Raw genomic sequence first — 16,032 nt, 5'->3', positions numbered from 1 at the left:
AAATGCCCGTTTTTAAAAAAATGGAATTCGCCTATAATCAGTGATGATACTCACAAAAAGTCAAAAAGGAGGAAAAGTCTCGGAAAAACGGAAAACTCACCTAGAATATTCTTGCACCACAGGAAAGTAGGCAGGATGACTTCTTTTGAGTACAATTTTAAAACGCCCGGAGTCCAGTAAAAGGAGGACATTTTTTATATATATATTTTTTTTTTAAAAAAGGAGGTATTTTTAAAAGATTTATTATATAAAAAAAAAGTAAAAGGAGGAAATGAAGGAAATATCCGCGGATCGAGGATCTGAGGAGGAAAACCGAGGAAAGGAAAGAAAACCGCGGATTTCCGTGGATCCGCGGAAAAGTATCATCACTGTATAATATGTCCCCCTGACAGAAAGGAATTAAAAATAGAAAGAAAGAAAGAAAGAATAAAGAATTTTACTGAATCATTTGCGGCCAAAGAATTGACTCATCGCCTCCGAGAGTTTTATTTAACTTCCCAACGCCCCAAATTACTATCAATTCATTCAATATAATTTACTCCTCCCCACTCCACGCTCTCCGGCACTTTCCTTCCATGTCTCTCAAACTGCTTTCTTTCCATGGAGCGTCCAATCAGCTTTTTACAATTGCCCATTTCCAATTGGCTGCTGAATAAGGACAATTCTAATTTCAATTGTCCACCACTCGGTCATCAGCAAAGTCAAGAAAGCTCCTCCTACTCAAATCACACATACCCACGAATATGATAGGCCTTGTAAACCAGTTATTGGTCTTTGATGTTACACAACCATCCGCCAGCTTTGATCACATCGCTTTTGATGATGTCACTCAATATCTATCTTCTTCTCTCAACCCCGTTGACTGTACCACGAGTCAACATAAAAGAACGTCGCGGTGAGGTGCGAATCGTGAAGATGGAATGATGTAGCTGTGTTAAAGTTATAGGTTCAAAGTTCAATTGTCAGAGAGAACTGATAAGAGATCAAACTGAGGTGGTAAAATGAAAATTAGTTCGTGGTAAAACGTTGCATAAATTAGTTTTATGTTATGTACACAAACACACACACACACACTTACTCTCTCTCTCTCTCTCCAGTGCTGCGACAAAAAAAAAAAAAAAAAAGGACGCCGACCAGATAGCTAATACTATTTAAAATGGAAATTTGTTGAAAATGGTCTGCTTATTGAACAACCAAAGCATCGTGGATAACAGAAATGATCATTGCGAATCAGTGGAAACACGTGATATCGATGTAATACTAATACTAGTAATAATCATAAAATATCAGTGTATTTATCTTACTCTTGATCACCACTGTAATAATAACAATATTATTATTATTGTTTAATAATATAATAATAATAATAATAATAATAATAATAATAATAATAATAATAATAATAATAATAATAATAAATAATAATAATAAGTAGTAGTAGTAGTAAAAAATAAATAATATCCATTTTTTGACAATAAAAAATCGTGATAAACACATTGAAAAGGACGGAAGGGGGGGGATGACTAATGATCAGATAATCAAAATGAACTGTTATTTTAAAATAAATTGACAATCATAGGTAAAAATAAGTTATAAGTATTCCTCTGAACTTTGTATAGATCTTAACATATTTTTATACTTTTTATTAACATACGTAAAACCTCACGATTATTTTAAGGAACAGCATCTAATTAATCAACCAACGTTCTGTTTTCTTTTTTTTTCACTGGTGGAACTTCACTCGCTAATTCTGGAGCAGTTTGCATGAAATGTTTTATAACCACATATCTCATTTGAGCCCTTTCACAGCTTATTCGGCAGAGTCCATTTGCATTGAGAAAATGCTTGTTTTCAGTATGACCATTCATCTGAGTAAAGAAAAAAAAATCATTAGTTATTATTGATATTGATGATGAGGATGATGATGGTGATGATGATGATGATGATGATGATGGTGATGATAATAATAATAATAAGAAGAAGAATTGTAATAATAAGAGTTATAATAATATTATTGATTGTTAGTAATAATACGATAGTGATCGCCTAGATGCCTGCTAATAATAATAACGTAATAATTTTCCTTTAAAATATAGTTCTAAATGCCCGTTATTCAAAATGGAATCCGCCTATATACCACCCCTGACATATTTTTAGCAAAAATAAGATAGAGAAAGAAGTTTACTGTAGCATTTGCGGCCAAAAAATTGATTTATCACCGGTCTGCGAGAGTCTTATTTGACACCTAGACAACGCCCCAAATTACTTTCAATTCATTTCAAATTTACTCCACCTCTCCAGAAATTTCATCCCATGACATCCAAACTGCTTTCTATCCATGGAGTGCCAATCAGATGTTTACAATTACCAATTTCCAACTGGCTGCTGAAAAAGGACAATTATAATTTCAATCGTCCACCAGTCGATCATCGGCAAAGTCAAATAAGCCCCTCCCACTCAAATCACATATCCCCTCGAATGCTCGGCATTGTAGCGCAGTCCACCGGGCTTTTGAGGTTACACAATCATCCGCCACCTTTGATTACATCGCTTTTTGATGATGTCATAATATATCTATCTACCCTCTTTTCCCTCACCCGTTGACTGTATCAACGGGCGATGTAGAAGAATATCGAGGGAAGGTGCGAATCGTGAAGACGGAATGGCAAATCGGTGTGAAAGTTATAGGTTCAAAGTTCAATGCAATAAAAATCGTTCCGTGCTAAAAATGTGCGTACATGAGTTTTACACACACACACACACGCTCTCTCTCTCTCTCTCTCTCTCTCTCTCTCTCTCTCTCTCTCTCTCTCTCTCTCTCTCTTTTTTTTTTGTTTGTTGCTTTAGGTCTCTTCCAACACAATTGAGGTTATATGAGAGACCGCTGAAACAAAAAAGCAAGCAATCTAACAAAAATAGTACAAATGTAAATCAAAATCATAACCTAAAGATATCATAAGCTAAATTATAAATAACCAAGAACAAACAGGCAGAAGATTTACAGAAAAAAAAATATCCCTGTCAAAAATACAATCACAAACCAAAGAAGCAGGATAGGCTAGTAAAGAGAAGAAGAAACGACATCACTATCGGATCGTACACCCATGCGAACATCATAGGTATATGATTCAAGGGTGATGTTCCCATCCAACCACCCGCTCTCTCTCTCTCTCTCTCTCTCGTGTGTGTGTGTGTGTACTACTACTACTACTACTACTACTACTACTACTACTACTACTACTACTACTACTACTACTACTAATAATAATACTACTACTACTATTACTACTGCTGCTGCTACTACGATTACTACTATTACTGCGCTATCATCATCACCATAAAACAACAACAACAACGTTATCATCACCATTGGACTCGTGTTCTTATGTCTCTGGAGTTTGTCTGAATACGGGACTATTTTGTTAGGAGTTTGTCTGAATACGGGACTATTTTGTTAGCCAATAAAGAATTAGACAAGGTGTGTTTACACATTCATTGTGCAGAAACCTGTCATTACAAATCGGTGAAATAAATGCTATATTACAAGTAGATTATTACTCTTGTATTTACTACCATGTGTTAGGGTAACAAAACTCAGATAACATCAATTTGAATTTTTTAAACAATTAAAAATATTTTTCAGGTTAATTTTAAATAGAAAAATATACATGTTTCAAGAAAGAATAAAGTATACTCACCATTTCTTGATATCAATGAAAATAATTGCGTCTTGAAGATGAAAATGTGGCCGTCATATCCATATAAAATAGAAAAATATAGAAGAAGTGTATGGTCAGCAATTGCAGTGTAAAAATGAACAATTTTACGAAATCTGTCCTATAGCCTGACTGACAATGAAATCCAAGCGGTGCATTCTACCTGCAGGGATAAATATAGGCCAGTTTTCACGTTCTGGACATCTGTTATGACGTAACCACACGGTGGTCTCCCCGTCATCGACGGTGGGTCGTTCCCATTGGGGGTGAGGCGGTAGTAAACTAAAGTGAAAGATTTCTAGTGTAATAAACGGCTGTGAATAATTGTGGAAAGAACAAAAAAAAAAAGAGATGGAGCCCCCCACCATTCAGATACAGCAATGTAATGACAATGTGTCTTAGGCTTGCAGGTCCTAATAATAGCTGAGTTGATAGAGCACTTGCTTCACACGCAAAGGGACCAAGGTCAATCCAGGATGCAGTCGAGATCATTTCTAAACCCCTCTGTCCACTCAACAGCAATTGGGTAGCTGGGTCTATTGCAATCAATAGCGTTCTATCCAAAGGATAGCAAGCAATTGCTATTGTCAGTTTTCACACTATAGAAAAAGGGATGAACTCCGGCTACATGGGCCTAATTAATGGCTCTGAAGGAAAGGAATGTTGTTAAGCTAAATTCAAAATCATTTGAAACTTAATAGGCTAAAAGTTAATATACCTGATGAAAACTGATGGCACTTACCTAACAATGTTGGATCACTTTTCAAAGTGGCCAATATGTATTTATTGAGGAACAATGTACAAGCACTGAAGAAATACCAAAGAATGAGAAAGCTAAAAGCTCTGACATTCATCAACCCTTGCTTCTCTTTCTCAACTGAGCTGCTGGACTTGCGAGTCCGGGCGGGAACCGCCATGTCTTTTGCAATTAGTATCTTGTCAGGAACAGTGTTCTGAGGTGGGTCCCCTTCAATCATGTTGAAAGCTTTTTTCCACTGTGTCAAGACAGAGGGTGCAAGAGTTTCAAAACCATTTCATCCAGGTAGTTTCCTGTTAAAAAGAAGAAAATAAATTTAAAAAGAGGAATAAAGGGTAATTTCAATAGAAATTTGTCAAAATAAAAATAACATGCCTCTGTGAGGCATAATGATTAATCAATTGTCTGAGTTCCAATTAAATTTGATCCTAATGGAACCACAACAATTAACAACTTAGGATGGAGGAAACTCAACTATGGGTGCCAGCAGGAAGAAGTGCTGAAACCTGAAACTAAAATCTTGACACTTTGCCAAACCTGAAAATGTTCCTACTGAAAATGCGGCCTTAACTTTGCTCTTATTTTATTTCATCACCGTTTTTATACCGTTATTAAATAATTACACAGCAAACATATTGACACAATGAGGAAATTAATTTGATTTTAAAACCAACTTATAATACATAGTGAAATACTCACAGTGCTGTTGAATCACGTTTTCGAATTCTTACTGATGCCATTAGGTTATATTACTCAAAACACTGAAAACGGAGGTATTTGACTTCGAGATAAAGCGAAACCAGAATTCCGGCATGAACCGGAAAACTGGCACCCATGAACTCAAAGTAAGCTATAAATTTCTGAAAATGGTCATGAAAACGTCAATAAGTCAATTAATTAATTCAGCCACTCTAAAAAGATTTTTTTCTCTCATTATAATGAACAAAATATTTCAAAAATCAAAAATGATGTCAAGAAAACTGAATTTTTGCTTATCAAATGAAATACCGGTAGAGTTATCAGAACAACTAGCGTTAGGGAATAAAGACTGACCAGGTTGGAACAACTGAGGATGCCAGATGTGTGTCCCTAACTAGGGGTTCGGTTCTCATCTCTGGTAATTTAATGGAGTGCAATTCAATCAAATCAAAATTTTCTATTTTTAAAAATCAGATTTTAGTTTATTAATCCGATCCTGAAGTGATATGCATGTATGATACGAAAAAGTCCACTTTGAAATGCTTATCACCGTGACACAATGATTAAAAAACATGACTGTCACTGAGATAAACCTGATCATGGTAATCATTGCCTTTACAATAACCTTATCTTATCATAACGTTTGATTAGTCAGTGAGCTTGATACATCCTTTACACAAAATAATGATACATCCTTTACACAGAATAATGATGTTAATAATAATGATGATGATGATGATGATGATGATGATGATGATGATGATAACAATAATAATAATAATAATAATAATAATAATAATAATAATAATAATAATAATAATAATAATAATAATAATAATAATCATCATCATCATCATAAGCAATTAATCTAGTGGCACAGACACAATCTGAGTAAATCGACTCATTGCTTTTTTCCTCCACTTTGTTTAATTACACCTCATAGTCATAGGCTGCGGTTATTCAGAGTTGACCCTGAATATAAAAAAACTGTACATACAGATATTCAGAGTCGTGCCGCAATTACTGAGTTATCTAGAATCGAGTCCCACAGCCATTATTCTTAATATGAAACCCACCAACTCTAAACAGTATTATGTCTGTATGAGTCTGACCCCTGAAAGAGAATTCTTAAAAAATAAGGGTTAGGACCTTTAAAGTTTTTGCAATGCGAGAAATAGTATTTATAACATTATTGCATTACGAAGAGAAAGTAACTCTGTGATTCATTCATATTAGAGGCTATAAATTCATTCTCTCTCATCTAGTTCATCACAATGTAATACTGCTTTGAGATGGTGGGTCAAATATATATGCTGGTCTCCCCAGCCAAAAAGGGCATCCAAGCTCAAATTGTCTTTTATTTACAAAGACTACGATATCTTCGTTTCTTTATGAATATTGAGAAGGCGATTTATTTTTTATTTTTCATTGTAATAATATTATTATGATATCATAAGAGATTGCAAGATATCAACTGTCCCCACCCATCAGGTTTGAAATCCATTTGGTAAAAAGGATTAAATTTGGATTGTGCGGCAAAATCATAAAGGCTCAGACAAGCCCGAATCAGAGAGCAGATTTTTGCTGTGATTTTTAACACATTTCGCCTTATATTTTCTTCATTTTCCAGATCACTTTTCATTGATTTAGTCACTATGGCATTATTTGTGACCATATCTCTACTTTTTGTATAATTTTAAAAGAAAAAAAAGCAAATTTTCTAATGGTGAATTTCATCCTGACTTTATTTCTTAGTAATTTTCAAATTATAATTATAATTAGTTCTTTAAAGCAATTAGGCTCATGGAGCCAGAGCCTTTGGATAGGACTCTAGTCAATCGCAAAGTACTTTCCAACAGAACTAACAGTAGTAACAGACTCAGCAACCCAATCACTGCTGGATAGAAAAGAAGGGGGTTCAGAAAAAAATTTAGACTGCACCCGGGATCGATCTTGGCCGATTGTGAAGTGAGTGCTCTACCAGCTGAGCTATCAGAACCTCATTTTAAAATTATATAAGAACTTTTAAAAATTATTGATGTATTTTAACTTTACTTATAGCACATTGATAGACAATTAATTGAAGTGAAGACGAAGACTATCTCTTTGAAATCAATAAACTTATACTTGTACACTATACCCTATTTTCAGGACAAGAACCCCATATTAAAATCAATTTTCACATTTCTATACTTATCATGACATCATCATACATGCAAATGATTTACATGAAATAGATTTTCAGACCTTAAAAATTATGGACTGACTTTTTTCACCATTCCGTGAAAATAGTCTACCATGCTATTATCACCATACGGTGAAAATAGTAAAAAAGGCTATTTTCACCATATGTATCAGCCAATCAGAAGGACATTATCCATTGAGTCCCTACCATTAGTACTGCTACCCACTGAATCCTTACCATCAGTGAAATTATTATTGTTCTCTGAGTCCCTACCACCCGTATATCACTCATAAACAAGAAGAAAAATACGTTTTCGTTTCAGTAACATCGTCAGTGATGATTCTGACGGCAAAATACATACATTGTTCTTTTATTTCAATAGGACTTCAACATTTATTTGGCGACCTTTTTTTCTCATCCCTTCCCCCTCTTATCCTTCTTTTTCGTTTTTCCCTTTTCATGAATTTTCACCGACAAGAGTTCGTGAAATGAAATTTGATAAAAGGGGAAGGAGGTGCACAAAAATTCTGAAAAAAATATGTCTGTCTTAGATGTTTCATGAAATTTCTATTTCTGAGTCATCTGACAATATCTTAGATGAATTGCTGCAACACAGCTTGTTAAAATAGCCTACGAAGATATTACCACTTCTATATGGTGACAATCGCCTACCAAGATATCACCATACGATGAAAATAGCCTACCACCATACTAGTATCAACCATATGGTAAAAATCACATACCGCACTATTATCACCGTACGGATATATTACATGAAAATCGCCAAACACACTATCATCACTATCACCGTAAGGTGAAAAGACTACCACGTTATTATCACTGTACGTTGAAAATAGCACACCACAATATTATTACCATACAGTGAAATAGCCTACCAAGCTATTTTCACCATGCCATCTAAGCAGCTTCCTTTTATATGGAAAAAGAAAAAACCTAACTCTTCCAATCAACGCGAGATGCAGGCCAGGAGACAGCAGAGCGGTGATGGTGTCACAGATTCTCTCTGTAAAATTGACTCATCCATCTGATTGGGTCAAATTAAGGTGTTCTAAGTTTGTTGAAAATGTTATCAACAAGGTGCCTAAATTTTAAATTGACAAGATATGAAGTGAATAGAAAAGTGCCAGAAGACAATAGAGAATAAAAAATTTTCGCGGCGGTGGTGGGGTTTGAACCTGAGACCTTATTGGTACGACAACTCCGCCTGGCAGGTGAGAGCGTGGCTCTACCGTGTGAGCTATCCACGAACACAAAAATATTCGTTTCAAACTCAAAGTCATTACTAGATCCCTCTCTCACCCACTTCTTGAGACCGCCGATTCGTTCGTACACCACCATCGCGAATAATTTTGACCAGCAGTTAAGCTTAATAGCCAATATTCTCAACACAAACATATAACATAGAAACGATTGAGACATTGAGTATGCTCCGGTGTATGGGTGAATTTTTAATTCAGAAAAGTGAGTGGAGCAGGCACTTATGTTGGTAACAACAAGATATGAAGTGAATAGAAAAGTGCCAGAAGACAATAGAGAATAAAAAATTTTCGCGGCGGTGGTGGGGTTTGAACCTGCGACCTTATTGGTACGACAACTCCGCCTGGCAGGTGAGAGCGTGGCTCTACCGTGTGAGCTATCCACGAACACAAAAATATTCGTTTCAAACTCAAAGTCATTACTAGATCCCTCTCTCACCCACTTCTTGAGACCGCCGATTCGTTCGTACACCACCATCGCGAATAATTTTGACCAGCAGTTAAGCTTAATAGCTTAATAGAAGTGGGTGAGAGAGGAATCTAGTAATGACTTTGAGTTTGAAACGAATATTTTTGTGTTCGTGGATAGCTCACACGGTAGAGCCACGCTCTCACCTGCCAGGCGGAGTTGTCGTACCAATAAGGTCGCAGGTTCAAACCCCACCACCGCCGCGAAAATTTTTTATTCTCTATTGTCTTCTGGCACTTTTCTATTCACTTCATATCTTGTTGTTACCAACATAAGTGCCTGCTCCACTCACTTTTCTGAATTAAAAATTCACCCCATACACCGGAGCATACTCAATGTCTCAATCGTTTCTATGTTATATGTTTGTGTTGAGAATATTGGCTATTAAGCTTAACTGCTGGTCAAAATTATTCGCGATGGTGGTGTACGAACGAATCGGCGGTCTCAAGAAGTGGGTGAGAGAGGGATCTAGTAATGACTTTGAGTTTGAAACGAATATTTTTGTGTTCGTGGATAGCTCACACGGTAGAGCCACGCTCTCACCTGCCAGGCGGAGTTGTCGTACCAATAAGGTCGCAGGTTCAAACCCCACCACCGCCGCGAAAATTTTTTATTCTCTATTGTCTTCTGGCACTTTTCTATTCACTTCATATCTTGTTGTTACCAACATAAGTGCCTGCTCCACTCACTTTTCTGAATTAAAAATTCACCCCATACACCGGAGCATACTCAATGTCTCAATCGTTTCTATGTTATATGTTTGTGTTGAGAATATTGGCTATTAAGCTTAACTGCTGGTCAAAATTATTCGCGATGGTGGTGTACGAACGAATCGGCGGTCTCAAGAAGTGGGTGAGAGAGGGATCTAGTAATGACTTTGAGTTTGAAACGAATATTTTTGTGTTCGTGGATAGCTCACACGGTAGAGCCACGCTCTCACCTGCCAGGCGGAGTTGTCGTACCAATAAGGTCGCAGGTTCAAACCCCACCACCGCCGCGAAAATTTTTTATTCTCTATTGTCTTCTGGCACTTTTCTATTCACTTCATATCTTGTTGTTACCAACATAAGTGCCTGCTCCACTCACTTTTCTGAATTAAAAATTCACCCCATACACCGGAGCATACTCAATGTCTCAATCGTTTCTATGTTATATGTTTGTGTTGAGAATATTGGCTATTAAGCTTAACTGCTGGTCAAAATTATTCGCGATGGTGGTGTACGAACGAATCGGCGGTCTCAAGAAGTGGGTGAGAGAGGGATCTAGTAATGACTTTGAGTTTGAAACGAATATTTTTGTGTTCGTGGATAGCTCACACGGTAGAGCCACGCTCTCACCTGCCAGGCGGAGTTGTCGTACCAATAAGGTCGCAGGTTCAAACCCCACCACCGCCGTGAAAATTTTTTATTCTCTATTGTCTTCTGGCACTTTTCTATTCACTTCATATCTTGTTGTTACCAACATAAGTGCCTGCTCCACTCACTTTTCTGAATTAAAAATTCACCCCATACACCGGAGCATACTCAATGTCTCAATCGTTTCTATGTTATATGTTTGTGTTGAGAATATTGGCTATTAAGCTTAACTGCTGGTCAAAATTATTCGCGATGGTGGTGTACGAACGAATCGGCGGTCTCAAGAAGTGGGTGAGAGAGGGATCTAGTAATGACTTTGAGTTTGAAACGAATATTTTTGTGTTCGTGGATAGCTCACACGGTAGAGCCACGCTCTCACCTGCCAGGCGGAGTTGTCGTACCAATAAGGTCGCAGGTTCAAACCCCACCACCGCCGCGAAAATTTTTTATTCTCTATTGTCTTCTGGCACTTTTCTATTCACTTCATATCTTGTTGTTACCAACATAAGTGCCTGCTCCACTCACTTTTCTGAATTAAAAATTCACCCCATACACCGGAGCATACTCAATGTCTCAATCGTTTCTATGTTATATGTTTGTGTTGAGAATATTGGCTATTAAGCTTAACTGCTGGTCAAAATTATTCGCGATGGTGGTGTACGAACGAATCGGCGGTCTCTCAAGAAGTGGGTGAGAGAGGGATCTAGTAATGACTTTGAGTTTGAAACGAATATTTTTGTGTTCGTGGATAGCTCACACGGTAGAGCCACGCTCTCACCTGCCAGGCGGAGTTGTCGTACCAATAAGGTCGCAGGTTCAAACCCCACCACCGCCGCGAAAATTTTTTATTCTCTATTGTCTTCTGGCACTTTTCTATTCACTTCATATCTTGTTGTTACCAACATAAGTGCCTGCTCCACTCACTTTTCTGAATTAAAAATTCACCCCATACACCGGAGCATACTCAATGTCTCAATCGTTTCTATGTTATATGTTTGTGTTGAGAATATTGGCTATTAAGCTTAACTGCTGGTCAAAATTATTCGCGATGGTGGTGTACGAACGAATCGGCGGTCTCAAGAAGTGGGTGAGAGAGGGATCTAGTAATGACTTTGAGTTTGAAACGAATATTTTTGTGTTCGTGGATAGCTCACACGGTAGAGCCACGCTCTCACCTGCCAGGCGGAGTTGTCGTACCAATAAGGTCGCAGGTTCAAACCCCACCACCGCCGCGAAAATTTTTTATTCTCTATTGTCTTCTGGCACTTTTCTATTCACTTCATATCTTGTTGTTACCAACATAAGTGCCTGCTCCACTCACTTTTCTGAATTAAAAATTCACCCCATACACCGGAGCATACTCAATGTCTCAATCGTTTCTATGTTATATGTTTGTGTTGAGAATATTGGCTATTAAGCTTAACTGCTGGTCAAAATTATTCGCGATGGTGGTGTACGAACGAATCGGCGGTCTCAAGAAGTGGGTGAGAGAGGGATCTAGTAATGACTTTGAGTTTGAAACGAATATTTTTGTGTTCGTGGATAGCTCACACGGTAGAGCCACGCTCTCACCTGCCAGGCGGAGTTGTCGTACCAATAAGGTCGCAGGTTCAAACCCCACCACCGCCGCGAAAATTTTTTATTCTCTATTGTCTAAATTTTAAATTGAAAAGCTCCCACTCCGACTTTGAATTTGAATCACTACGACCAACGACTTGCATTTGCATACGGTACGAAAGGCTTCAGATGGGAACAGTACAGCCAATGGACGTTCCGGGTAGAGAACAAGTACAAAGATGTATCTAAAATCTCCATTTTTCGTTACATTCTAGAGTATGATATGACTATGACTATGACATGAGATGAGATGTCAACCATGAATGACTGGTGAGGTGACGGCTATGATATTGGGTAATTCATGATATTGATTACGTACCACTTTCAATTTATGTAGCAAGTGACAAATATCTCACAGGTGATAAAAGTGACGTCGTAGGGTAGTCAGCAATATAATAGGGCCACGGGCACAATTTTTTAGTACGTTACCGTTAGTTAACAGCAACACAACAGCGAGTTCACAGTTCAGTTTCCTCAGTCACAGTTCAGTGTCAGAGTCAGTGCCAGTACTAAAAAGACGAGTCAGTCAGTCTCAGAACAGAATTCCGATGCTCAAATGTCTAAAAAATGGCTCTGTTAAAAAAAACGTATGAAAAAGAAAAAATGAAAACCCACAAGAGATGAAGATGCTCGAGTTAATAAGAACAGAGAAGATTGAAGAGAAAACCACCACGTCAAGACAAACGCTGTGATTATCCCCAGACACCTGTCTGGGGATAATAAAAATTTGTTATCCCCAGACACCTGTCTGGGGATAACAAATTTTTACTATCCCCAGACGCATATTTGAAACGCCGCTCTTTTAAACAATTATCCACATTCCAGAACATGGAATGTTTCCAGATGCACATAGAAATAAGGAAAGTTAATAAAATATCTATAAAAACATAAAATTATCAACATTAAAATCAGTTGTTACTACATATACACAATATGCGTCGACTTCGAAGTGGGTGTCATGGCCGAATGGTTTAGTCGTCTGCCTGGAAGTTTGACCATAATCGACGTTGTGGGTTCGAATCCTGGTAACGTATTTTTTTTTTTTTTTAAATTCCGTCTTCTTTTTACAGAACGTTGAAAGGAATAAATGTCCCATCCATCCTCCCCCCACCTCTTTTTATATTATTAAACTCTCTCTCTCTCTCTCTCTCTCCTCTCTCTCTCTCTCTCTCTCTCTCTCTCTCTCTCTCTCTCTCTCTCTTTTGTTTTTTTCTAGTTTCTAGCAAATATATTCGTCCCCACTCCGATCTCAAATAGTGTCTAAAAAGAATAAATAATTAAAAAGCAAACAAACAGAAATATTCAGAGAGCGACCAAATGGTCAGATAGAGGAGAAAAAAAAAACAATAATTGTTTTAAAAATAAAAACAATAATTGTTTTAAAAAATAAAAACAATTTAAGAAATTCATGCTCAGAAACGGAACATTTACATAAAGGTTTAGCAAAAAAAAAAAAACAAACTCTAAGGTTTAGGTCAAAATATAAAAAAAAAAAAAAGAAAAAGAGAGATTTCCCTCGGAGCAGGGAATAGTGTTAACAATAATAATAATAATAATAATAATAATAATAATAATAATAATAATAATAATAATAATAATAATAATAATAATAATAATAATAATAATAATAATAATAATAATAATAGTAATAGTATGATAATAAGAGTATTAATAATAAAAATAATATTATTATTGATAATAATATAATAATGATTATGATGGTAATAGTAATAATAATAACAAATATTACAATTATTATTATTATTATTATTATTATTATTATTATTATTATTATTATTATTATTATTATTATTATTATAATTATTATCATTTGACCAAAACAAAAAAAAAAAAAACAATAATAGATCTAGAGCAAATTAAATTATAATGAAATAATATTATCGGAGAAATAAAAAATTCAACTGATTAAAAAAAAACTCTTGCTCGGAACTCGGAACAAAAGTGAAAACAATGAAAACCAATTGGGAAGAAAGAAAGAAAAAGTAAAAAAAAAAAAAAAAATGAGTGTGTGTCCGGGGGGGGGCGGTCGCAACTGGGTCGAATCTGTGCAGCTAAAAGGAGTAAAATGAAAGGTGGCCTAACCCACTGAGCTGCCTATCCACACCGCTATCGGAATGTTTTAAATTCATATATGAGCTAAACATATTTCCACCATTTTTGCTTCCTTGTTTTGGTAGTTATTTTTATCTCTGATTCGAATAAAAGTATGTTTTTGGATCTAGTTTTGTGGACGTGTGATACTAAATTGTATTGTCTTGTGCGAAGCAGACAGGAAAATAACAGGTGTGGGTTAGTGTCGAGCGGAAGTCTCGATGATACCTCAAGTCATCGGCCACCAACACTCAAAACTTCCCGAACTCGATGACCAAGGAAAAGTCGGGAATTCCCGAGAAGTAGCACTTCAACTGAGCTTTGGATGGCTTTTTTGTATTAAAACTTAAAATACATTAAATAAATTCACTTTGTATAATAATAAAACATTGATACCTATAACCATTTTGATCTATTTACGACGTTTGTGTTTTGTTAGCTGTTTAAAATATGATATAACGTCAATACCCAATACCAATGACTAGGTATTGAATGAAAGCACCGATGACTAGAGCGATGCTCGAGACTTTTTTGAGTCTCGAGACTCAAAAAAGCATCGAGACGCAAAAAAGTCTCGAGCTTCGCTGAAATCATCGCCGACGAGAGAGGGGTGAACAATGCAGATAGTACACATTGTTAGTAACGCGTGCGTCGCTCGCGCAGTATAGTCTCGAGACTCGGGACTCGGGACTCAATACGAGAAGCATCGACGACCGAGATTCTCGAGACGAGAAAAGCATCGAGAACTAAGTCGAGGTCGGTACCTTCTCAGTCGTCGATGACCTGACTTCTCAAAACCTAAAGCATCGTTGACCTTTTGGTGACCGGATGCCCTCCCCTAGTGGGGTTTTGGGCTTTGGGGCGAACAACACCATGGCCTGGGAAATTTTCGTCCGGCATAAAAATTTTTCCCCGGTGCCCCCAAAATTGGGGCCCAGAATGAGCAAATTATAGAAAAAGAGATGGTAAATAAAGTTAACGGGTAGGTAGGTAATAAAAATTTAAAAGGGTTTGGTGGACTATGAACAGATTTGATGATTAAAAACTTTTTTCCCTGGTTGAAAAAAAAAAAGTCGAATTCCCAGTTTGACGTTTTCAGTCAAAGTAACAAAAAAAAATTTCATTGACCCTTTGCTTTAAATATTTTTTTTAAAGAGCTGGATTTGACTTTGATCCTATTTACTTTTATTTTTGTGTTAAATTTTACTTGATAATTAACTGTTTTGGGAACAACCACTGTATTTTTTCCAGAAAATTTGGTATTTTACGCCTAGTTTGGGATTTTTATAAAATCTTTCTGCCCACTTGCTCTGCGTCTGGGGATAGTATCCCAGACGGTGTTGGGGATAACAAAAATTGGTTTTCCCCCGACACCTTTTTCTGGGGATAACGAATTTTTATTATCCCCAGACAGGCGTCTGGGAATAATGACAGCCTCAAGACAAAACACAGTGAGAGGTGCAACGAGTCTGACTGATAACAATAGGTTAGGATTGTCTGATATTTTATTACTAGTTATCCAAACAACTAGAAAGACGTTTGGTGTATCGTGCATATATTTTGAAAACCTTTACGATCATATTTGTGACAAATAACTACTTAGAAATAATAAAATTAATGTTTTAAATTTTTTCAATAGTCTATTGTGAATACAGACAGAAAAAAATCAAAATTTGAGTGTTTAAAAATGGGAACTACACGACTTTCCAAAGCCAAAGTTTGGACCATTTTATTGACTAATCTGGCTTTTCCAAGATTGAAGTTGCCAAGGCCAGGGGACGCCACTCTTAAAATTGTCAAAAATAACATCCGCTAAATTTTGGGTGTCAAGGTTAAAAATTTCAT

At 36.5% G+C, this 16,032-nt stretch overlaps 1 protein-coding gene across 3 annotated transcripts in view; it reads right to left on the bottom strand.

The window, feature by feature from the left end:
• The window catches only part of LOC144970087 (solute carrier family 35 member E2A-like), a 35,771-nt gene extending 20,122 nt beyond the window's left edge, over nucleotides 1-15,649 (bottom strand). For 2 of the 3 annotated variants that reach the window (XM_078909307.1, XM_078909305.1), the window contains exons 1-3: nucleotides 15,636-15,649; nucleotides 12,395-12,761; nucleotides 4,459-4,766 (exon numbers count right to left, since the gene is read on the bottom strand). In XM_078909307.1, the coding sequence (XP_078765433.1) occupies nucleotides 4,459-4,693 (235 nt within the window). In that variant the 5' untranslated portion in view covers nucleotides 4,694-4,766; nucleotides 12,395-12,761; nucleotides 15,636-15,649. Of the gene's footprint in view, nucleotides 1-4,458; nucleotides 4,767-12,394; nucleotides 12,780-15,635 lie in introns of those variants that run through there. The other variant, XM_078909306.1, reaches the window with a different exon arrangement.
• Between the last annotated feature and the right edge of the window lie 383 nt (nucleotides 15,650-16,032).

This window comes from Berghia stephanieae, chromosome 4 (genome assembly GCF_034508935.2).
Source record: "Berghia stephanieae isolate SIO BIC M18660-M18661 chromosome 4, UCSD_Bste_1.3, whole genome shotgun sequence".
Taxonomy (NCBI): Eukaryota; Metazoa; Mollusca; class Gastropoda; order Nudibranchia; family Aeolidiidae; genus Berghia; species Berghia stephanieae.
Note: the sequence above shows the minus strand (reverse complement) of the source record. Positions and strands in the feature narration are given on the sequence as shown.